The sequence below is a fragment of the Takifugu rubripes genome, chromosome 14, assembly GCF_901000725.2.
Source record: "Takifugu rubripes chromosome 14, fTakRub1.2, whole genome shotgun sequence".
In the NCBI taxonomy this organism is placed as follows: domain Eukaryota; kingdom Metazoa; phylum Chordata; class Actinopteri; order Tetraodontiformes; family Tetraodontidae; genus Takifugu; species Takifugu rubripes.
Window position 1 is genome coordinate 5,039,664 of NC_042298.1, and position 22,164 is coordinate 5,061,827.

The window sequence follows — 22,164 nt, forward strand, 5'->3', positions numbered from 1 at the left end:
CTGACTTGGCCGATTTGACCCAAAGTTGCTTAAATGCATTGCTGGGTCTTCCCAGGCTGAACACCAAATCATGCATTTTGACCCAAATGGTGAAAATAAGTGTCATTGTTTCCTTATCAAAGATGAGAATGGTTATGCAGGTAAACATATATGTATGTTGTTACTATCAATTCTTTTGTTTCAGTAATCAGGTTTATAAATGGAGCTTACTCATGCTAATTTCCTGGTTGAATAATTTTATTTTAAATTAAATTCCAATTTTAGGATTATGCTGCTTAGATCTGAAACTGGACACGTGTCAGTAGCTCAAAGGGACATTTCAGTGCTAAAAAGTGTCTGTAGATAAATAAACTGAGTCTAAATGTGAAACCAGAGCCCTTGACGTTGAGTTGAACGTACAACTGATCTGGGGTCAGATGTGATCCCATTGCACCACAAGGCCAACAGACATTCACCAAGATGTTCCCAAAACTGATGTGGAAATCCTAAATACTGGTTACAAGAGCACATGGTTGTCAAAGCAACCGTTGTCTGAGTGTCTGTGACCATAATGCAATCAGGTACACTGACATTGTGCCACTGAAGATCATTCTGGAGGGTCTAGATGTGCTCCTTGAGCTTCCTGCAGCTGTTGATGAGGTTTGGCTCATTAACCAGCAGCTGTTCATCATTAACACATTAACCTCTGATTGGTGGCTGCTGGACCAGACAACAATTTAAACGCTGTACCTTTGCTGGGTGTTGCAGTGTTGGTCATCATCATGGCGGCTACACTAGTTCTCTCAGGGTAAGTTTTGTTTTTTCTTTTTTAAATTTAGAAATTATAGACTGTAGCTTAAGCTCCTGGTGAACATTAATCATTTACTCCTACTGTTTTAGGGTTTGCCTCTTTGCTCTGCTGATTGGGGACATATGCTGTGTCCCTGTCCAGAAAGGTACGAGACCTTCAGTGGTTAAGTAGCATTGGAACACTTTGTAATTGGATTTACCATCTTGTTCTGTATTGCAGGCAATGATCCTGCTGCATACGATGATAGCTACAGACATGCTGCTCCGAGTTACGACCCCCAGCCTGGCCCGCGTTCTGGCCCCGGTTACGGCCCCCAGCCTGGCCCCGGTTACGGCCCCCAGCCTGGCCCCGGTTACGGCCCCCAGCCTGGCCCTGGTTACGGCCCTGGTTTCGGCCCCCAGTCTGGCCAAGGTTTGACCCCCCCGGTGGCTCCCCAGTCTGGCCCTGGTTATGGCCCCGAGCCTGGCCCGCGTTCTGGCCCTGGTTACGGCCCCGAGCCTGGCCCCGAGCCTGGTCCGCGTTCTGGCCCCGGTTACGGCCCCCAGCCTGGCCCGCGTTCTGGCCCCGGTTACGGCCCCCAGCCTGGCCCGCGTTACGGCCCCCAGCCTGGCCCGCGTTACGGCCCTGGTTTCGGCCCCCAGTCTGGCCAAGGTTTGGCCCCCCCGGTGGCTGCCCAGTCTGGCCAAGGTTTGGCCCCCCCGGTGGCTCCCCAGTCTGGCCATTACCCACTTGGAAGTGTTTCTGAAGGTGGATCTTCACCATACGATTATCCTGAAATGAAGCCTGGATATGATCAACCCAGTGGTAAGACTCTAATTCACACTAGAAACTAGGGTGTAATGTAGAATTGGTTGTAACTATATTTTATTTTCTTTCTGGATCAGAATATATAAGGCCGCCCATACCACAACCAGCGTACCAGGGAGGAGAGCTGACTCATTATGAGGACTCTGCTGAACATGGGTTCTATGAGCGGGAATCAGATGAGCAAGGTCAATTCCCTCATCCTCCCCATATCTTTGCATCCCCTAAAATGGTCTCGTCCAGTATGCCACATCCATTGCCGCCACATCCATTGCCGCCACGTCCAGTGCTGCCACATTGGGGCTTCTATCCATACTACTATGACTACAGGTTCATAACAGGCCAGTATCCTCCAGGCACTTACACCCATGCGAGTGCCAACTTTGAACATGGACGTGATGCCTGGCAGGACGTCCACTACCGCCAAGAAGGCATTCCCTTTGAACCTGTTGCAGAGTCGGGAGCCTCTACGTCCTCTGTAGCTTCTCTGCCTGGGAAGGTTCCTGTGGTTTATACTGGACACTGAGCTACTGCTTGACTCTGCTTCATTCTGACCTGATGGTGGCATCAATCTTCACAGGGGTTCAATGTATGAAATAACATTTGCTTGTCTGAATTCTGCTGAACTCAATAAAAGCTGACTATTTTGGCTTCACTCTTGAGTATTCCTGGGTGAAGGGCCAAAAGACAGAAAGACGTCACTGGGGAGAGACGGAGAGAAGCTGCAAGGTGTTTGTTTGCTGCTCTCTTCTCACTGACCTTGTAGTTGCGGGTTTTGTTCTGACACCAGTGAAGAATCTTCTGTTTGATCGAAGCCCCAGTGGCTGCAGCTGTGGTGGACCTCTGGAGCTTGAAGTTTCTGGGAATGGGTGTCCTGCAAGGGGAAATATTCCTCCTTTACGCCTACACGCCAAATGTTTTGCTACACCAGGTACAGCGACTTACTCGGGGGCTCCTTGCTGGAACTTGGCAATGATGTCCTTCTTAGCAGAAGATCTAATCGCACGTGCCGAAGTTCTTGGTCGAGACACAGCTGAGGGAGGGCCACTCTTCTTTTTTGTCTTCCCTTGTTTTTCTGCCCCTGCAAGCTGAGGCTTGTCTTTGACCTTTTCTCCGCCATTTTGCCTTTGCTGCCCACCTCCCTTTTCGCTCTCATCTTTCTCCTCTTTTTCCTGAGCCTCTGGTTTCAGTGGCACTTTCTCCGTGTTTTCCTCGGCGTGGTCACATTTCTTTGCTGCTTCTTCCCTTCACATCAGCCTCAGTGGACAGTTTGTCTGTATCGACTTCATCACCATCTCCAGCATGTGTTGGTGCCGGCTGGGGCTCGTCTCCAGCCACGGTGTCCTGTTCTGGTGCATCCACCCTGCTGGTCTCCTTTTCTGCTGTGCCCTGATCTTCTTCGTTCTCCCCTGCCAAAGGATCTCTACCTCCATCTTTACAGTCCACTGGCTCTTGCTCAGTAGCCTGGATTAAGAGCAACAGAACATTTGTAATCAATATACAGAGGCTGACAAATCCTGCATACATGCAAGAGTCTACTTGAGCATTAGGTTAAATATTATGAGAGTTTGATGAATTGATTGATATTTACATTAAATAGAGATTTTAGTTTGTGTAATGTACGGAGAGCTGTTGATTGACCCATCTTTAGTCAGTCTGCGATTAAGATGAACAAATTACAGCCATTTTTCTGAAACACGGATTCAACTAACCTTATTCAAATTACATAATTAACTGGCTCAGTTTTCTAATTGATATTGGAAATCGCAAACGTCTGAGTCTCAGGATCTAATAGAGGAAAATGATTAGATTGTTTCTCGGTTTCAAAAGCCAGCACCTGTCATGCTACAGAGACGGGGGAATACGCGGGATTTGTAACGTACGCTGTGCTGACGGTGTCGTTTTCAGGGCCGTCTTTCACTCTTTAGACAAGACGTCTTCCATGCTAGCTCCCATTTAACATGCATGCCAATTTAGGAATGTAATACACTGTAAACTATTGAGCTTTTGAATGTGCAGGATTAAGCAAGAATGGGAGAGAATTTCAACAAAACTCAGAACATTTGGCATCCACTGGTCTTCAGTGGCTGCATCGCTGATGATCCTTGCACCGGTGATACTGACAGCAAATGTCAGATTATCAGTATTAAACTGGACACACACAGGGGCAGAAAGCAGTTTTCCTAAATGCTTTACAGTTAAGAATCCCTTCAACCTGGTGAAACTTCAGAGAGTGTGATTGTGTGCAGCACTTTGCATAGCACATGTGTTTTTCTCTGTTCCTACAGCCAGGAGCACAAACAGGTGCAGCCAACTTCTGCTGTCCAAGCACACCTGCCATCACCACAAATACTCCTTAACAGTAGCACCAGTTCTACAGACGTCTGGTATGTGATGCAGAAATGTATTAAAACAGGCCACAAAGTGCCCACAAACCTGGTTGTTGTTGGTATCGGTCTGACTGGTTCGGTCTGGCTCTGACATCTTCTGTGATTCTACATCCATCCTCAACACCTGGCCGTCTGTCCAATAGTCCAAATCAGGTTCTTTTCTGAATCAATAAACTCCTTGGTCAGCGTTAGGACCCCCTATTCGACGTTTCTCCCTGTCTGGTGTTTGAGATGTGCCCGCTGGTTTGTGGATATCCGCCTTTAACCCTGTTCACTTGACACCCCCACCCCCTGCTTTGTGAGGATTCCTACGCTTACTTTATCTGACCTTTTGAACAACACAGGCTCCTGAAATAGAGTCATACTGACATGGACGCAGTGCAATGGAATAGACAGCTGCGCCTGTTGTGGAAACCATGGCTGTACACACAAACAGACAGTGTAGAGTGTGTGTGTGTGTGTGTGTGTGTGTGTGTGTGTGTGTGTGTGTGTGTGTGTGTGTTAAATACTTAATTGGTACAATGCCAAAGGGTCAATGAATAAAACTTATGTTCTTATATAAACTGTGATGCAACACATAGTTTAGCATCTGTAAAGGCACAAATTAGACTGTAATTTACTGCACATTTTTAAAAAGAATCATCTGTTCATCTATCTTTTAATAGTTTGTATTAAATTAACAGCCCAACGTGGAATAAATATAAATCATCAAAAAAATTAATCCCTAAGATGCAATCAGGAAAAAGATAAGTAAACAAACTCTCACATTTAGCTTATAAGACCATACAATTCGTGTGATTGGTCGACATTATGCAATATCCAAAGAATCTGTTCGCTACAACTAACTGGTGGGTCTAAAATAACTCTTTAATTCAACTGCATCTCTTCCCCATTCCCATTCTTTTCCTCCTCCCTTCTGTTGGAGTCTTGAGTCTATAAATATGCCAACACCTTCTTGTGTATCTGATCTGCCTCCTCCCTCACAGGCCGACCATTGAAGTACAGCCATGCATCTGCTGCAGTGTGGATGTTACTAGAAAAAGACTCCTATACTGTTTTCAGCAAAGGAAAATTAATTTCTTCTTCAGAAATTAGTGTTGTTCATTTTTTCCAACGTAATAATTTACCTTGCTGGTATTCCTCAGTATTTTCAATTAAAGGCTACTTTCTTTTCCTTTACTTGTCCACTCTTTCATTAAATTTTTGAGTGGTAAATTTTTGAAAAAAAAAATTCATTGCTAAAAAGTGTCTGTAGATAAATAAATTGAGTCTAAATGTGAAACCAGAGCCCTTGACGTTGAGTTGAACGCACAAACATCCGATCTGGGGTCAGATGTGATCCCATTGCACCACAAGGCCAACAGACATTCACCAAGATGTTCCCAAAACTGATGTGGAAATCCTAAATACTGGTTACAAGAGCACATGGTTGTCAAAGCAACCGTTGTCTGAGTGTCTGTGACCATAATGCAATCAGGTACACTGACATTGTGCCACTGAAGATCATTCTGGAGGGTCTAGATGTGCTCCTTGAGCTTCCTGCAGCTGTTGATGAGGTTTGGCTCATTAACCAGCAGCTGTTCATCATTAACACATTAACCTCTGATTGGTGGCTGCTGGACCAGACAACAATTTAAACGCTGTACCTTTGCTGGGTGTTGCAGTGTTGGTCATCATCATGGCGGCTACACTAGTTCTCTCAGGGTAAGTTTTGTTTTTTCTTTTTTTAAATTTAGAAATTATAGACTGTAGCTTAAGCTCCTGGTGAACATTAATCATTTACTCCTACTGTTTTAGGGTTTGCCTCTTTGCTCTGCTGATTGGGGACATATGCTGTGTCCCTGTCCAGAAAGGTACGAGACCTTCAGTGGTTAAGTAGCATTGGGACACTTTGTGATTGGATTTACCATCTTGTTCTGTATTGCAGGCAATGATCCTGCTGCATACGATGATAGCTACAGACATGCTGCTCCGAGTTACGACCCCCAGCCTGGCCCGCGTTCTGGCCCCGGTTACGGCCCCGGTTACGGCCCCCAGCCTGGCCCCGGTTATGGCCCCCAGCCTGGCCCCGGTTACGGCCCCCAGCCTGGCCCTGGTTACGGCCCTGGTTTCGGCCCCCAGTCTGGCCAAGGTTTGACCCCCCCCGGTGGCTCCCCAGTCTGGCCCTGGTTACGGCCCCGAGCCTGGCCCGCGTTCTGGCCCTGGTTACGGCCCCGAGCCTGGCCCCGAGCCTGGTCCGCGTTCTGGCCCCGGTTACGGCCCCCAGCCTGGCCCGCGTTCTGGCCCCTGGTTACGGCCCCGAGCCTGGCCCCGAGCCTGGCCCGCGTTCTGGCCCCGGTTACGGCCCCCAGCCTGGCCCGCGTTACGGCCCCCAGCCTGGCCCGCGTTACGGCCCCCAGCCTGGCCCGCGTTACGGCCCTGGTTTCGGCCCCCAGTCTGGCCAAGGTTTGGCCCCCCCGGTGGCTGCGCAGTCTGGCCAAGGTTTGGCCCCCCCGGTGGCTCCCCAGTCTGGCCATTACCCACTTGGAAGTGTTTCTGAAGGTGGATCTTCACCATACAATTATCCTGAAATGAAGCCTGGATATGATCAACCCAGTGGTAAGACTCTAATTCACACTAGAAACTAGGGTGTAATGTAGAATTGGTTGTAACTATATTTTATTTTCTTTCTGGATCAGAATATATAAGGCCGCCCATACCACAACCAGCGTACCAGGGAGGAGAGCTGACTCATTATGAGGACTCTGCTGAACATGGGTTCTATGAGCGGGAATCAGATGAGCAAGGTCAATTCCCTCATCCTCCCCATATCTTTGCATCCCCTAAAATGGTCTCGTCCAGTATGCCACATCCATTGCCGCCACATCCATTGCCGCCACGTCCAGTGCTGCCACATTGGGGCTTCTATCCATACTACTATGACTACAGGTTCATAACAGGCCAGTATCCTCCAGGCACTTACACCCATGCGAGTGCCAACTTTGAACATGGACGTGATGCCTGGCAGGACGTCCACTACCGCCAAGAAGGCATTCCCTTTGAACCTGTTGCAGAGTCGGGAGCCTCTACGTCCTCTGTAGCTTCTCTGCCTGGGAAGGCTCCTGTGGTTTATACTGGACACTGAGCTGCTGCTTGACTCTGCTTCATTCTGGCCTGATGGTGGCATCAATCTTCACAGGGGTTCAATGTATGAAATAACATTTGCTTGTCTGAATTCAATAAAACTCAAGATTTGCCTTTACAATTGCATGACTAACTTATCATGGCTTTGCCTTCCACCCTGCATTATTTTCTTACTTCCTGGGTTCTATAGTGGTAAATTGTAATCAAGGGGACTTTTGGGGGTGATTTAATCTTATTGCCTAAATGTGTTGGACCAGACTGTCTCCCTGGGGCTTGGGTTTAATCACTTTTCCAGAGTAAGGGGTATTGCTGTCCCATTTACCTTATGGCATGATGTCACAGCTGATTTTATTAAGTTCCATTTGGGGAGACAAGATGGTGGTGGCAGGAGAGGGTGACAGAGGCCTGTCAGGTGATCATGTTTCTGGACCCCAGCAGCATAACTAAGATGTTAACCTAATGATTAGATGACCCCCCCCCCCCCCCCCTCAAAGTATGATAATTTGTCTGTATATGACAGTTACTGGGACTACAGAATTAGTGACAAGCTTTTTCAAAGAGGAAGGTTTTAAGCCTAAAAGTAGAGATGGAGTCAGCCTCCCATACCTGGACAGGGAGCTGGTTCCACAGCAGGGGGGCCTGGTAGCTAAATACTGCCCCCCCCCCCCCCCCACCTCTAGAGACTCTGGGGACCACAAGTAGACCAGCATTCTGGGAGTGGAGCGGAGAGGTCTATTGGGCTGATAAGGTTTCACTAGCTCCTCCAGGTAGGATGGAGCTAGGCCTCTGAGGACCTTGTAGGTCAGAAGAAGGATTTTAAAAATTATTCTAAATTTAATGGGCAGCCAATTAAGAGATGCCATTACAGGAGTTATGTGATCTCTTTTGTCAATACCTGTCAGAACTCTGGTTGCAGCATTTTGGTTCACCTGGAGGCTTCTTAGAGTTGTTTGGACACCCTGATAATAAAGAATTACAATAGTCCAGCCTGGAAGTAACAAATGCTGGACTAACTTTTCAGCATCATGCTGCATCAGTAGTTTCCTAATCTTTGTGATGTTCCTCAGGTGAAAAAAGGCACTTCTAGAGACTGTTTTAATGTGTGAGTTGAAGGACAGATTTTGGTCAAAAGTTACTCCTAGATTCCTCATAGAGAGACTAGATGTTAATGAGATACCATCTAGAGTGATAATGTGATCTAATCTATCCCTGAGAGGTTCAGGACCAAACACCATGACCTCAGTTTTTCCTGAATTAAGAAGAAAATTTGAAGACATCCAAGACTTTATGTCTTTAAGACAGGTCTGAAGACTGCTCTGTCTCCTCTGGTTTCATGGATAAATATAGCTGAGTATCATCAGCATAACAATGGAAATTTATCCCATGCTGCCGAATAATGTTTCCTAAGGGAAGCATGTACAATGTGAAGAGGATTGGTCCAAGTACAGAACCTTGTGGAACCCTGTGGCTAACCCTACTGTATGAGGAGGGAACACCATGGACATGAGGAAACTAGTATCTATCAGATAGATATGATCTAAACCAGTCTAGTGGTGTCCCTTTAATCCTAATCAATGTTCCAGTCTGTAACAGGATGCTGTGATCAACTATATAAAAAGCAGCACTGAGGTCCAGCAGAACCAGCATAGAGACCAGTCCATGATCTGAAGCTATACGAAGATCATTAGTAACTTTAATAAGTGTTTCTGTACTGTGATGAGCTCTAAAGCCTGACTGAAACATCTCAAGCAGGCTGTTTCTCTGCAGGTGTTCCAGTAACTGAGTCACCACCACCTTCTCAAGAATTTTAGAAATAAAAGGACGGTTGGATATCGGCCTATAATTTGCGAGTACGTCCGGATTCAGTGATGGTTTTTCAAGCAACGGCTTAATCACTGCCACGTTGTAGGACCGGGGTACATAATCTGTCACTAGAGAACAATTGATCTGGTCCAGGATAGAGCTGCCTATCACTGGTAAAACATCCTTTATCAGGTGTGTTGGGATGGGATCTAAAAGACACGTGGTGGTCTTGGATTTATGAATTAGCAATGATGCCTCAGAAAAATATATAGGGGTGAAGGAGTTTAAGGGCTCATTGGAGACCCTTTATGTTCCCAGTCAGCACATCTGCTGGACTTCAACATTCCCATCCAGGACCCACGACCAGGATGTGGTCTTACAATCTGAGGATCTCATCAATAAGGGTCTGCATGGCTCTTCAAGGCAGTTTCATCCCAAGAGGGTAGGAGCATAAGGCCATATAGTCCAACAAGTTCCTAGAAGCCATGCTGCCAGCTGGAATGCATAAGCATCATATCCTAAAGTTGTTAGGCTGACAGTAAATTTGAAGCTAATTAGTCACATGAGTATCCATTTCAGAGTATTGTGTTAAATGCAGGAGAGCGTGACAAATGTGTGCATTGAGAACTAATCCATTATCAATGTAAGCATTTTGGATTAATGCAGTTTTATGCCATTAAGTTCTTTGGTGAAGCCATGACATTAAACCCCCACCCAGGAATACTCAAGAGTGAAGCCAAAATAGTCAGCTTTTATTGAGTTCAGCAGAATTCAGACAAGCAAATGTTATTTCATACATTGAACCCCTGTGAAGATTGATGCCACCATCAGGCCAGAATGAAGCAGAGTCAAGCAGCAGCTCAGTGTCCAGTATAAACCACAGGAGCCTTCCCAGGCAGAGAAGCTACAGAGGACGTAGAGGCTCCCGACTCTGCAACAGGTTCAAAGGGAATGCCTTCTTGGCGGTAGTGGACGTCCTGCCAGGCATCACGTCCATGTTCAAAGTTGGCACTCGCATGGGTGTAAGTGCCTGGAGGATACTGGCCTGTTATGAACCTGTAGTCATAGTAGTATGGATAGAAGCCCCAATGTGGCAGCACTGGACGTGGCGGCAATGGATGTGGCGGCAATGGATGTGGCATACTGGACGAGACCATTTTAGGGGATGCAAAGATATGGGGAGGATGAGGGAATTGACCTTGCTCATCTGATTCCCGCTCATAGAACCCATGTTCAGCAGAGTCCTCATAATGAGTCAGCTCTCCTCCCTGGTACGCTGGTTGTGGTATGGGCGGCCTTATATATTCTGATCCAGAAAGAAAATAAAATATAGTTACAACCAATTCTACATTACACCCTAGTTTCTAGTGTGAATTAGAGTCTTACCACTGGGTTGATCATATCCAGGCTTCATTTCAGGATAATTGTATGGTGAAGATCCACCTTCAGAAACACTTCCAAGTGGGTAATGGCCAGACTGGGGAGCCACCGGGGGGGCCAAACCTTGGCCAGACTGGGCAGCCACCGGGGGGGCCAAACCTTGGCCAGACTGGGGGCCGAAACCAGGGCCGTAACGCGGGCCAGGCTGGGGGCCGTAACGCGGGCCAGGCTGGGGGCCGTAACCGGGGCCAGAACGCGGGCCAGGCTGGGGGCCGTAACCGGGGCCAGAACGCGGGCCAGGCTGGGGGCCGTAACCGGGGCCAGAACGCGGACCAGGCTCGGGGCCAGGCTCGGGGCCGTAACCAGGGCCAGAACGCGGGCCAGGCTGGGGGCCGTAACCGGGGCCAGAACGCGGACCAGGCTCGGGGCCAGGCTCGGGGCCGTAACCAGGGCCAGAACGCGGGCCAGGCTCGGGGCCGTAACCAGGGCCAGACTGGGGAGCCACCGGGGGGGTCAAACCTTGGCCAGACTGGGGGCCGAAACCAGGGCCGTAACCAGGGCCAGGCTGGGGGCCGTAACCGGGGCCAGGCTGGGGGCCATAACCGGGGCCAGGCTGGGGGCCGTAACCGGGGCCGTAACCGGGGCCAGAACGCGGGCCAGGCTGGGGGTCGTAACTCGGAGCAGCATGTCTGTAGCTATCATCGTATGCAGCAGGATCATTGCCTGCAATACAGAACAAGATGGTAAATCCAATTACAAAGTGTCCCAATGCTACTTAACCACTGAAGGTCTCGTACCTTTCTGGACAGGGACACAGCATATGTCCCCAATCAGCAGAGCAAAGAGGCAAACCCTAAAACAGTAGGAGTAAATGATTAATGTTCACCAGGAGCTTAAGCTACAGTCTATAATTTCTAAATTTAAAAAAAGAAAAAAACAAAACTTACCCTGAGAGAACTAGTGTAGCCGCCATGATGATGACCAACACTGCAACACCCAGCAAAGGTACAGCGTTTAAATTGTTGTCTGGTCCAGCAGCCACCAATCAGAGGTTAATGTGTTAATGATGAACAGCTGCTGGTTAATGAGCCAAACCTCATCAACAGCTGCAGGAAGCTCAAGGAGCACATCTAGACCCTCCAGAATGATCTTCAGTGGCACAATGTCAGTGTACCTGATTGCATTATGGTCACAGACACTCAGACAACGGTTGCTTTGACAACCATGTGCTCTTGTAACCAGTATTTAGGATTTCCACATCAGTTTTGGGAACATCTTGGTGAATGTCTGTTGGCCTTGTGGTGCAATGGGATCACATCTGACCCCAGATCGGATGTTTGTGCGTTCAACTCAACGTCAAGGGCTCTGGTTTCACATTTAGACTCAATTTATTTATCTACAGACACTTTTTAGCAATGAATTTTTTTTTTCAAAAATTTACCACTCAAAAATTTAATGAAAGAGTGGACAAGTAAAGGAAAAGAAAGTAGCCTTTAATTGAAAATACTGAGGAATACCAGCAAGGTAAATTATTACGTTGGAAAAAATGAACAACACTAATTTCTGAAGAAGAAATTAATTTTCCTTTGCTGAAAACAGTATAGGAGTCTTTTTCTAGTAACATCCACACTGCAGCAGATGCATGGCTGTACTTCAATGGTCGGCCTGTGAGGGAGGAGGCAGATCAGATACACAAGAAGGTGTTGGCATATTTATAGACTCAAGACTCCAACAGAAGGGAGGAGGAAAAGAATGGGAATGGGGAAGAGGATGCAGTTGAATTAAGAGTTATTTTAGACCCACCAGTTAGTTGTAGCGAACAGATTCTTTGGATATTGCATAATGTCGACCAATCACACGAATTGTATGGTCTTATAAGCTAAATGTGAGAGTTTGTTTACTTATCTTTTTCCTGATTGCATCTTAGGGATTAATTTTTTTGATGATTTATATTTATTCCACGTTGGGCTGTTAATTTAATACAAACTATTAAAAGATAGATGAACAGATGATTCTTTTTAAAAATGTGCAGTAAATTACAGTCTAATTTGTGCCTTTACAGATGCTAAACTATGTGTTGCATCACAGTTTATATAAGAACATAAGTTTTATTCATTGACCCTTTGGCATTGTACCAATTAAGTATTTAACACACACACACACACACACACGCACACACACACACACACACTCTACACTGTCTGTTTGTGTGTACAGCCATGGTTTCCACAACAGGCGCAGCTGTCTATTCCATTGCACTGCGTCCATGTCAGTATGACTCTATTTCAGGAGCCTGTGTTGTTCAAAAGGTCAGATAAAGTAAGCGTAGGAATCCTCACAAAGCAGGGGGTGGGGGTGTCAAGTGAACAGGGTTAAAGGCGGATATCCACAAACCAGCGGGCACATCTCAAACACCAGACAGGGAGAAACGTCGAATAGGGGGTCCTAACGCTGACCAAGGAGTTTATTGATTCAGAAAAGAACCTGATTTGGACTATTGGACAGACGGCCAGGTGTTGAGGATGGATGTAGAATCACAGAAGATGTCAGAGCCAGACCGAACCAGTCAGACCGATACCAACAACAACCAGGTTTGTGGGCACTTTGTGGCCTGTTTTAATACATTTCTGCATCACATACCAGACGTCTGTAGAACTGGTGCTACTGTTAAGGAGTATTTGTGGTGATGGCAGGTGTGCTTGGACAGCAGAAGTTGGCTGCACCTGTTTGTGCTCCTGGCTGTAGGAACAGAGAAAAACACATGTGCTATGCAAAGTGCTGCACACAATCACACTCTCTGAAGTTTCACCAGGTTGAAGGGATTCTTAACTGTAAAGCATTTAGGAAAACTGCTTTCTGCCCCTGTGTGTGTCCAGTTTAATACTGATAATCTGACATTTGCTGTCAGTATCACCGGTGCAAGGATCATCAGCGATGCAGCCACTGAAGACCAGTGGATGCCAAATGTTCTGAGTTTTGTTGAAATTCTCTCCCATTCTTGCTTAATCCTGCACATTCAAAAGCTCAATAGTTTACAGTGTATTACATTCCTAAATTGGCATGCATGTTAAATGGGAGCTAGCATGGAAGACGTCTTGTCTAAAGAGTGAAAGACGGCCCTGAAAACGACACCGTCAGCACAGCGTACGTTACAAATCCCGCGTATTCCCCCGTCTCTGTAGCATGACAGGTGCTGGCTTTTGAAACCGAGAAACAATCTAATCATTTTCCTCTATTAGATCCTGAGACTCAGACGTTTGCGATTTCCAATATCAATTAGAAAACTGACTTAATTATGTAATTTGAATAAGGTTAGTTGAATCTGTGTTTCAGAAAAATGGCTGTAATTTGTTCATCTTAATCGCAGACTGACTAAAGATGGGTCAATCAACAGCTCTCCTTACATTAAACAAACTAAAATCTCTCCTATTTAATGTAAATATCAATCAATTCATCAAACTCTCATTATAATATTTAACCTAATGCTCAAGTAGACTCTTGCATGTATGCAGGATTTGTCAGCCTCTGTATATTGATTACAAATGTTCTGTTGCTCTTAATCCAGGCTACTGAGCAAGAGCCAGTGGACTGTAAAGATGGAGGTAGAGATCCTTTGGCAGGGGAGAACGAAGAAGATCAGGGCACAGCAGAAAAGGAGACCAGCAGGGTGGATGCACCAGAACAGGACACCGTGGCTGGAGACGAGCCCCAGCCGGCACCAACACATGCTGGAGATGGTGATGAAGTCGATACAGACAAACTGTCCACTGAGGCTGATGTGAAGGAGAAAAAAGATGAAGGGAAGAAGCTGGAAGCAGCAAAGAAATGTGACCACGCCGAGGAAAACACGGAGAAAGTGCAACTGAAACCAGAGGCTCAGGAAAAAGAGGAGAAAGATGAGAGCGAAAAGGGAGGTGGGCAGCAAAGGCAAAATGGCGGAGAAAAGGTCAAAGACAAGCCTCAGCTTGCAGGGGCAGAAAAACAAGGGAAGACAAAAAAGAAGAGTGGCCCTCCCTCAGCTGTGTCTCGACCAAGAACTTCGGCACGTGCGATTAGATCTTCTGCTAAGAAGGACATCATTGCCAAGTTCCAGCAAGGAGCCCCCGAGTAAGTCGCTGTACCTGGTGTAGCAAAACATTTGGCGTGTAGGCGTAAAGGAGGAATATTTCCCCTTGCAGGACACCCATTCCCAGAAACTTCAAGCTCCAGAGGTCCACCACAGCTGCAGCCACTGGGGCTTCGATCAAACAGAAGATTCTTCACTGGTGTCAGAACAAAACCCGCAACTACAAGGTCAGTGAGAAGAGAGCAGCAAACAAACACCTTGGAGCTTCTCTCCGTCTCTCCCCAGTGACGTCTTTCTGTCTTTTGGCCTTTCAGGGAGTCAGCATAGAAAACTTCTCATCGTCCTGGTGTGATGGGATGGCCTTCTGTGCTCTGGTCCATCGGTTCTTTCCTGATGTTTTTGATTTTAGTTCATTAGTTCCAAAGGAAAGGGAGAAGAACTTCACCCTGGCCTTCCAAACTGCAGAGTATAAAATATTTCAATGGATTTCTTTTTTCCACTTTTGGTTCATTTTCTCCTTTGCTCGATAACCAGAAATATAAGACCGCTGAGGTCATTAAATATTGAAATAAGTAATTTTTTTGTCTTACAGCTAAATTTTTTGTTTTACAGGTTTAATAGTAATATTTTTAATAGTGTAGAGCTCAAGTCATGGCACTCTTTTACAATCTTACCGACACATTTCGCTCTCTGTCCCAAAAGACCACCTGCTTACCCTCTAACTTTTATACAGTATTTAACTTTTTTATGTCACTATTCCACAATAACCAGTTCAGTTTTCAATCACAGCTCTGTTTATGAGGCCACATTGCTCATCAGTGCACTATAATACCATCCATACCTGAAAAACGTACTCTAGCAAAAGCACAATGGCCTAAAATGTCATGTCATGTACAGTATTATATTCTAATTCTGGTTGATCTCTGCCCCAGGTCTCTGGCTGACTGCTACCCTCTGTTGGAAGTGGGTGACATGCTGATGATGGGGAACAACCCTGACCCCATGTGTGTGTTCACATACGTCCAGGCCCTCTGCCACAGTCTCTGCAAAATAGAAAAAGAGAAGAAGGACAAAGAAAATGGAGAGAAAGACAAAGCTGCCGAAGGAGGTGAGAAAGAAGATGGAGAGTCCGAGGAGACGACAGAGTGTCAAGAGGACATAGGGAATGACACAGAGACTGGGGGAACTGCTGATGAAGAAAATGTGCTGATGGGCTGTGAGACGGAGGCACAAAAAGGACAAGAGTCCTAAAAAAAATAAAATAAAATTCAAATAAGAAAAGACCAAAATAATTGTGGATGATGAGTCTTAGTTTCGAATAACATTTGCAACAGCAAAGAGGCTGAACCAGCCTCGTGTGAGCGCTGGTGATATGATGTTTATGCTTGAGTGAGTGTACTGTCACTACTGGTTTTTCACTACTGTGTGGATTTATATTATCCTTTTGGGCACATAAAGCAGAATCAGAAATATTCAGCTCCAGTTTCTTTTTGTGACAACTATTCAACTGTCGTTAGTGTCTCGGCGGCGTACAACAACATGTTTGTTTTTTTTGAACGCTCATCGGTGACGGGACACTGGAGCCGCCCCCACTTTGTAAGAGTTAAAGGCTTCATGCTATGCAGGCCCAGGCAGCACTAAGACATGCGAACAGAAACTGCAAGAGACAAAACTGTGGCTCAATTGGAAAGGTAACAGACAGGGGAAGTATGGAGGGTGATTCAATGACGGTCGAAGATAGTAGAGAGTGGAGTTATTCCCTTTTGACTGACAATGGATGTCAGCACAGACAATAAGGCAGAGCTGCTGATGGAAAATATATTTGTTAAAATGCGTCGCTCCAATCATTTGTTGGAGGAGGGAAAGAGGGTCAGAGACAGAACTAAAGCATAATATAGAGAAGTATTATGGTGGAAAATGAATTTCATTGTCCTTAAAAATGTTCCTTTTACTGTAGTTTTGCTGAAGATGGAGCCAAATAAGACTGGTCTAACTGCTCCAGGAGGAGAAGAAATTTGATTTTTTAGAATTAAAAAAATTTAAAGGAAGACGTCTTGGGAAGATGCTGGCGTGGCACAACAAAATGTTTGGGAAAGAGAAAATCCTAAACAGCTGGAAAGTGTTGGAAAGATCAGTTTGTTATAATATAAAAACTTGGTTTAGAAAAGGAGGACAAACTGTGGATCCAACAGTATGTTTAGAGTATTTTAAGAAATGTAGACAGTTTAAGAGAGTTGGACCGCAATATTTTCACGTTTGTCACTGCCGATCCAGACTTTAAGAAGAAAAATGCCAATTTCAAAATGTATTTAGCAAATAGAATCAATTCAAGATTCAAATATTACAGAGCTCCGGGCCAGTTCAAAACTCTACAATAACAAAGTCAACTGTCAGGGCACGAAGTCCGACAACCTAACTATCCCTTGACCCAGTCTTTCATAGAAACACATAGGCAAATTATTGATGCTAATCCAGTCCGATGTTGTCTTCTGAATGGATAACCTCATCTTCTTCTTCCAGTTCCATCGGATGCTGGCACAGTTCTTTTTCTCCGTTGTTTCCCAGATAGCCAGGTCAAAGTTCACATTCTTCTTGCAGAGGATAGTATCAACACCAATAAACTATGCTGTCCAGTTTTACGAAGGGTCTTTAACACGTTCAGCCTGACTGCCTCCACTGATTACAATGATCTAAACAACAATCATATCAAGGGAGGGTCAACTGACTACTTATCTTTACTACACTTGCTAGGAGGGGTCAACTGACTGTTCATCGTTTTTACTCTTGCTAATGATTATATTATCCCTAACTTCTAAACTAACTGTAACAGAAAACAGAAACATATACAAAAAAGCAAACACAATTCTCTTCAAGAGGGAGGAAAGATATTCCGAAAGGCCCGACCTCTACTGGATTATTAAAGGAATTTAAGGAGGAAGTAGTGAGGAAGATGACCTGAAGGTGGCAGTAATGCAACTTCGCGGACGCCAACTGCCCTTAAAATACAAACAGAAGAAGCTGAAGAAGCTTCAAGCTAACAGTAGTGTTGGTTGGGTGAAACATGTCAATAGACATGCGGCCGGGAAGCGTTGACCTGGAAACTCAGCTTCTGTCCATAATGGACGTGTTGGTGAAAACGGCGGTGACGGAAATCAGACAGCTCTTCTCGGAGAACTCGGCGTCTCTGTGCGTACAACTGTCCCAGAGCCTGAGGGAAAACGAAACCCTGAGGACGAGGATGAGCATCATGAGAAGCGAACTTTTCTCTCTTCGGCTACAAAACAGGAACAACCGACCTTCAAGCCGCTTCTCTCATTTAAGGGGAAACGTCACCAAACCACGAGCTAAGCAGAAAGGTAAAGAATACACTCAGTGGTGCATTCTGAGTGGTGTTTAAATCTGAGTGACTCGACGGGAATCCGCTTCCGCCATTTAACAAAATAAAAGTCTTTAGGAGAAGTCATATTTATGAGATACAAAAGCCGAGACGATGAAATATATAGAATATACTCAAAAGAATGACTACGTAAAGTCCTTATTTTGACCGAAAAGGCCATATCAATTAGTCATAATTCATAATAATGAGATCGAACTTATGAGAGGTGGAGCAGTGGGATTGAACCAGACCTCACTTACGGAGTGGAACAGCAGCAATAGGTGGACGATCAACTGGCAACCTTCAATGGTTTTTGTGTTGAGCTTCTGGATTGGTTGCACTGTCCACTATCTCATAATTTCGACTTTCGTATCTCCATAATTGAAATTTTTTGTAACTGGTGGAAACGGGCCTCCATATGACTCTCATTATTCCGCAGACCATTTAGTATTTCGCTGATTATATCTGATTATATTATATTGATTGGAGAAAGGGGAGATGTGCCGTAACTTCGATCATCAGAGAGAACTACATAGTCGCCGATGATTGACGTCAACACGGTGCGACTAGGCGTTCTCTGCTCAGAAGTAAAGGAAGAACCTTGGTTTAAACAAAAATGTTATGTCATAATACGCATGTTGCGTGTAACGATACCTATGGTTATCTTGAAATGTAGATTTAGTATGCATCAGTAGAAAAAGAAACACGTGCAATCAGTAAATTAATGTTTCTGTCCATATCAGCCAACATTTATTATTCTCCCACTGTGAAGTTCTGGTTTGAAAGTTCCTCTTGTGGCCTTCGTTGTTCTCTACATTGGTGTGCTCAGCTAAATTTGGAAAGTTAAATGCTTGGCTGGAAATCATACCAGATATGAGTGAACTCCAGTTCTCACTTGAAAAAACAGTGAATTAGCACTTTCAGTAGAGCTTTTATTATTGTTTTAGCTAGCTAAGGTCTGTTAGCAAGAAATGTTATGTTACCAAACACTAGTTCTACTCTAGTGTACTCTAATACATAATATTGCATATTACTGACTGCACACCAAATTATAGGACAAAGAAAGAAGACAGCTGATGGGTTATCTAACATTTTGTTTTTCTCTAGTTTTCATTAAGCTACCAGTGGCAGAAAGTGCTGTGAGGAAAGCAGCCTCTGGGTTTGTACCACGAGAGAATGAACCCTCTACTAATCAGACAAGGGTAATTAGTTTTAAGGACATATATTATGATTATTTAATTTTTTTTATTTCTTCAAAATGTTCGTGACAATTTTTATTTTACCACAGCAGGGAGATCCACCAACAGCAGATGTCATCCTGATCAAGGATGAAGATGATATTGAAGGATGTGGAGCAGTTACAGGTGAGAATATGCATATATTTGACTTTGAATGCAGCATCAAGGGATATTTCACATGAAGCCATACTATGAGTGTGGAAACAAATCAGTTTGACTAGTTCTTTGGAGTGGTATTGAATTGTAAAGGGTTTATGTGGAGGTTTCATGTCTGAAACAGTGGTTCAGATTTGATGCAGTCTTTAAATAATTTCAGTAAGAATGTGGTCAAGACATGAATGCATCAAACTTTACACAAATTCTAAGAAGTATCAAAACGGGAAGGGAACCTTAACAGAACTTGCTGACTGGCAAGTTGAAACTGTGGTGCCCGCAGTTCAGATCGCTCCCCCGACTGATGTGGCCACAAACAGTATGTAAAATACAAAATAGTGGCTTGGTCTTTCCCGGTACCTCAGCCCTTGTATGGGCCGGGCCCTGGAACTGCTTGTCTCCAATCTCACCGAAGTGTGTAAATGCACCAAAATGAATGAAGCTGAACATGACCCTGACCAAGTGCCAGGGTGAGCCAGTCCAATTTCAGACATTGAGATATTGTAGGACATGGCAGCATGGAAGAGGTGGGTTTGGACTAGGAAGAAGTCAACCCACATGGCATAAGGCAACATCCACTCAGAGGAGAACGCTGGTAAGTTTTGAAGTGTGATGGCAGGACACGACCGGTCCCACGACAGCTGGCGATCATCCTCTAAGGAAGGAGAACTATCAACAATGCCCTTCCTCCCCAAAGTCCAGAAAGTTTAACACCGGCCATTTCATATAAGCAGAGCGACTTCCAGCAATAACATATGCTATAGTGGAAGCACATGACGTACTCCGACATGGCATCAGACCGACAAGTGCTTCCTGTTGAGGTTGGATATGCAGAGGTTTTGTTGCCATGTCCACAATCCAGCTTTTGAAGGGGAAGGGGATGGGGGTGAAGACAGACCTTCAGACAAGCCATCAGATGACTGTTGAGGACTGCAGAGAGGCGCAGCAACTTTAATATGGATCCAGAGAAAAGACCCTAACTGGGCTGTGAAGTGACCACCATGGAGGGGGGAGCACAACATTCAGTGACTGTCCATCAGGCTTGTCTGTAAAATGTCTATAAATGGTTCTCATTGTCTCGTGGTATTCCGAGCAAGCATGCATCTGTGCTGAGAAATTGTGAACCACATAGTATCTCATACAGGAGAACAGAGCCCATGAAGACGTTTTAGATAGCCAGGCAGACAAACACAGATCTCTGGTCAGATTATAGCTTGTGTGCATCTGTAGGATTTATTTTTTCATGTGATAGAGGAACATGTCAAATGTTGCAATAGAAATACCCTTTTGTGTTCTCATTGAAGGTGATATGAAGTTGCTCTGATGCTTCTACTGAAGCTTTGCAGTCCACCCTTAATAAACATTTTATTTACCTTATTGAGTGACAAACACTGACATTGAAACATTCAAATATCTGCCACAGTGCTTTGATTGATTTCATAGTTTTGTAAAATGGCTCTTTATTTTTGCTAGTTTTTGCCTTCAATCAGACTTAAAATAAAGAACGTGCGAATTGTAAGACAGATTGGAGCTGTTGCAATAATTGGTCCATCACAGCATGTTTTTGACTATACGTGATCATGTGTAGTAAAGCTGAAATGCTCCCAGTTTGTTTAGGTGCCAGTTGCAGATGTCATTGGGTACATCTGACTATTGTTTTACTCTGACTGGTTCAGGTTCTTCTAGAAGAGACTTTTACCTTTTTTGCCTGTCTTTTTAGGCCAGAAGGACATTGGTCACAAAAGCCAGCAGGTTGATGGTGGTGGTGCTGGATCTCTGGATTTACAGTCCTCCTGTCTACCAGATACTGGTAAAGAGCTGAAAATCCTGAGTGTCCATGGACGTGGGGAAGGCCCTCTGCAGGATATTGAAGATGGCCTCGTCTCTGCCTCTGAACTTACGGACTTTAGCTCTCTGTCTTCTGATCACAATGCCACCCATGAAGGACTCCAGAATTTTCCCAATCAAGTGGAGAATCAATCCACTCAAATGGCACCAGCTGTGGAAGAAATGCCCTTTTTTGGGACTGCTAGTCAGATGGGACACCCCAGTTATGTCAGCCAGTTCCTCCAGCACCCAGACATCTTAACATCGGGTGTCCCCCAAGGTCGCGACTGCAGCTCCAGCAGCAGGCACTTCCTCAGTCCTGAAGACACGATCACCCACGGGGCAACTCACATGAGCAGGAACCCCTGCATATGTCCATATTGTGGGAAGTCATTTATCAAAAAGTCCTCGCTGAACATTCACCTGCGCATTCACACGGGGGAGAAGCCGTACGCCTGCATGCAGTGTGGGAAACGCTTCACGCATAGTGGCAGCCTGAAGATCCATCTGAGGACTCACTCTGGAGAGAAACCCTATACCTGCAGACAGTGCTCCGCCAGGTTCGGAGACCTGAGCAACCTGCGCCGCCATGTGGTCACACATGGCACTTCTGGAGAGTATCAAAGACAAAATGTATTATTTGATCACATTTGAGTGTTTACTGGTAAATTTTACTCAAGCATTTATTATGTATATGTTTTAATGTTAAAGGTGCAGTAACAATTGTCTTTTTTAAGGGATTGCTTCCTTTTAGTCTATTTTACACATAATCTACCTCTGTTGTGCCTATTGCAGGCATTCTTTATATTACTTTTGACTTCTTGCATATAATAAAAAAATTATTTTGTACGGTTTCTCTAGTTTTGTCAATTGGAGTGAAGTTGTAAATAGTTTCTATCAAAATCTGATAGTTCCTTGTCCTTTTTATTTCCTCTAGGATACACTCTTGTCCCTCTCCCCAACAATAAATGGCAACTCAAAGTTCCTTATTCTCTCCAGGCTAAAGTTTGATTCTGTGTGACTCCTAGTTGGACAGGTTACAATTTTATCATCCTTTCATAATTTTACATAAACTGACAAAAACCAGGCGATACACCCGAGGAATAACGCTACAGAGAAATGGTAATATGGAAATATATCGTAATTACGGGTTATATCTATCTTAGTATGTTTAAAGAACAACCCAAACATAGCCCCATCTGATGATTAGTCAT

General features: G+C 45.0%; 5 protein-coding genes and 1 long non-coding RNA gene across 8 annotated transcripts; 4 read left to right on the forward strand and 2 right to left on the reverse strand.

Annotated features, from left to right (window-relative positions):
* Positions 1-684: 684 nt before the first annotated feature.
* LOC105419423 (glutenin, high molecular weight subunit PW212-like) lies at positions 685-7,315 on the forward strand. Of its 2 annotated transcripts, XR_003890879.1 has the most exons (5): positions 685-787; positions 880-935; positions 1,010-1,594; positions 1,675-2,195; positions 7,184-7,315. XR_003890879.1 is itself a non-coding variant. In XM_029847582.1 (4 exons), the coding sequence occupies exons 1-4, from the start codon at positions 762-764 to the stop codon at positions 2,118-2,120; spliced, it is 1,113 nt and encodes a 370-aa protein (XP_029703442.1). In that variant the 5' UTR covers positions 685-761; the 3' UTR covers positions 2,121-2,249. The 2 variants fall into 2 exon arrangements, 1 of the variants encoding a protein (XP_029703442.1); XM_029847582.1 differs by lacking the exon at positions 7,184-7,315 and having other exon boundaries at positions 1,675-2,249.
* Positions 2,339-4,277, reverse strand: LOC115252425 (uncharacterized). Its single transcript, XR_003890880.1, has 3 exons — positions 4,031-4,277; positions 2,540-3,058; positions 2,339-2,468 (listed from the first exon to the last, which is right to left on the reverse strand). It is a non-coding gene; the product is annotated as an uncharacterized lncRNA (long non-coding RNA).
* LOC105417350 (translation initiation factor IF-2-like) lies at positions 5,586-7,228 on the forward strand. Its single transcript, XM_029847583.1, has 6 exons — positions 5,586-5,688; positions 5,782-5,837; positions 5,912-5,986; positions 6,047-6,115; positions 6,430-6,582; positions 6,663-7,228. The coding sequence occupies exons 1-6, from the start codon at positions 5,663-5,665 to the stop codon at positions 7,106-7,108; spliced, it is 825 nt and encodes a 274-aa protein (XP_029703443.1). The 5' UTR covers positions 5,586-5,662; the 3' UTR covers positions 7,109-7,228.
* A 2,326-nt stretch (positions 7,316-9,641) lies between the features above and the next one.
* On the reverse strand, positions 9,642-11,346 carry LOC101063893 (basic proline-rich protein-like). Of its 2 annotated transcripts, none has more exons than XM_029847683.1 (5): positions 11,238-11,346; positions 11,088-11,143; positions 10,939-11,013; positions 10,297-10,878; positions 9,642-10,216 (listed from the first exon to the last, which is right to left on the reverse strand). In XM_029847683.1, exons 1-5 carry the CDS (start codon positions 11,261-11,263, stop codon positions 9,771-9,773), a joined length of 1,185 nt encoding a protein of 394 aa, XP_029703543.1. In that variant the 5' UTR covers positions 11,264-11,346; the 3' UTR covers positions 9,642-9,770. The 2 variants fall into 2 exon arrangements, with proteins under 2 accessions (XP_029703543.1, XP_029703542.1); XM_029847682.1 differs by having other exon boundaries at positions 10,297-10,902.
* Positions 11,347-12,638: 1,292 nt separating this feature from the next.
* On the forward strand, positions 12,639-15,828 carry smtnl1 (smoothelin-like 1). The gene is made up of 5 exons (XM_003970326.3): positions 12,639-12,881; positions 13,856-14,397; positions 14,469-14,583; positions 14,671-14,822; positions 15,289-15,828. The coding sequence occupies exons 1-5, from the start codon at positions 12,813-12,815 to the stop codon at positions 15,605-15,607; spliced, it is 1,197 nt and encodes a 398-aa protein (XP_003970375.2). The 5' UTR covers positions 12,639-12,812; the 3' UTR covers positions 15,608-15,828.
* A 1,144-nt stretch (positions 15,829-16,972) lies between these two features.
* LOC105417349 (zinc finger protein 135-like) lies at positions 16,973-21,804 on the forward strand. Its single transcript, XM_011610591.2, has 4 exons — positions 16,973-17,712; positions 18,840-18,934; positions 19,021-19,096; positions 20,844-21,804. The coding sequence occupies exons 1-4, from the start codon at positions 17,418-17,420 to the stop codon at positions 21,602-21,604; spliced, it is 1,227 nt and encodes a 408-aa protein (XP_011608893.1). The 5' UTR covers positions 16,973-17,417; the 3' UTR covers positions 21,605-21,804.
* Positions 21,805-22,164: the final 360 nt, after the last annotated feature.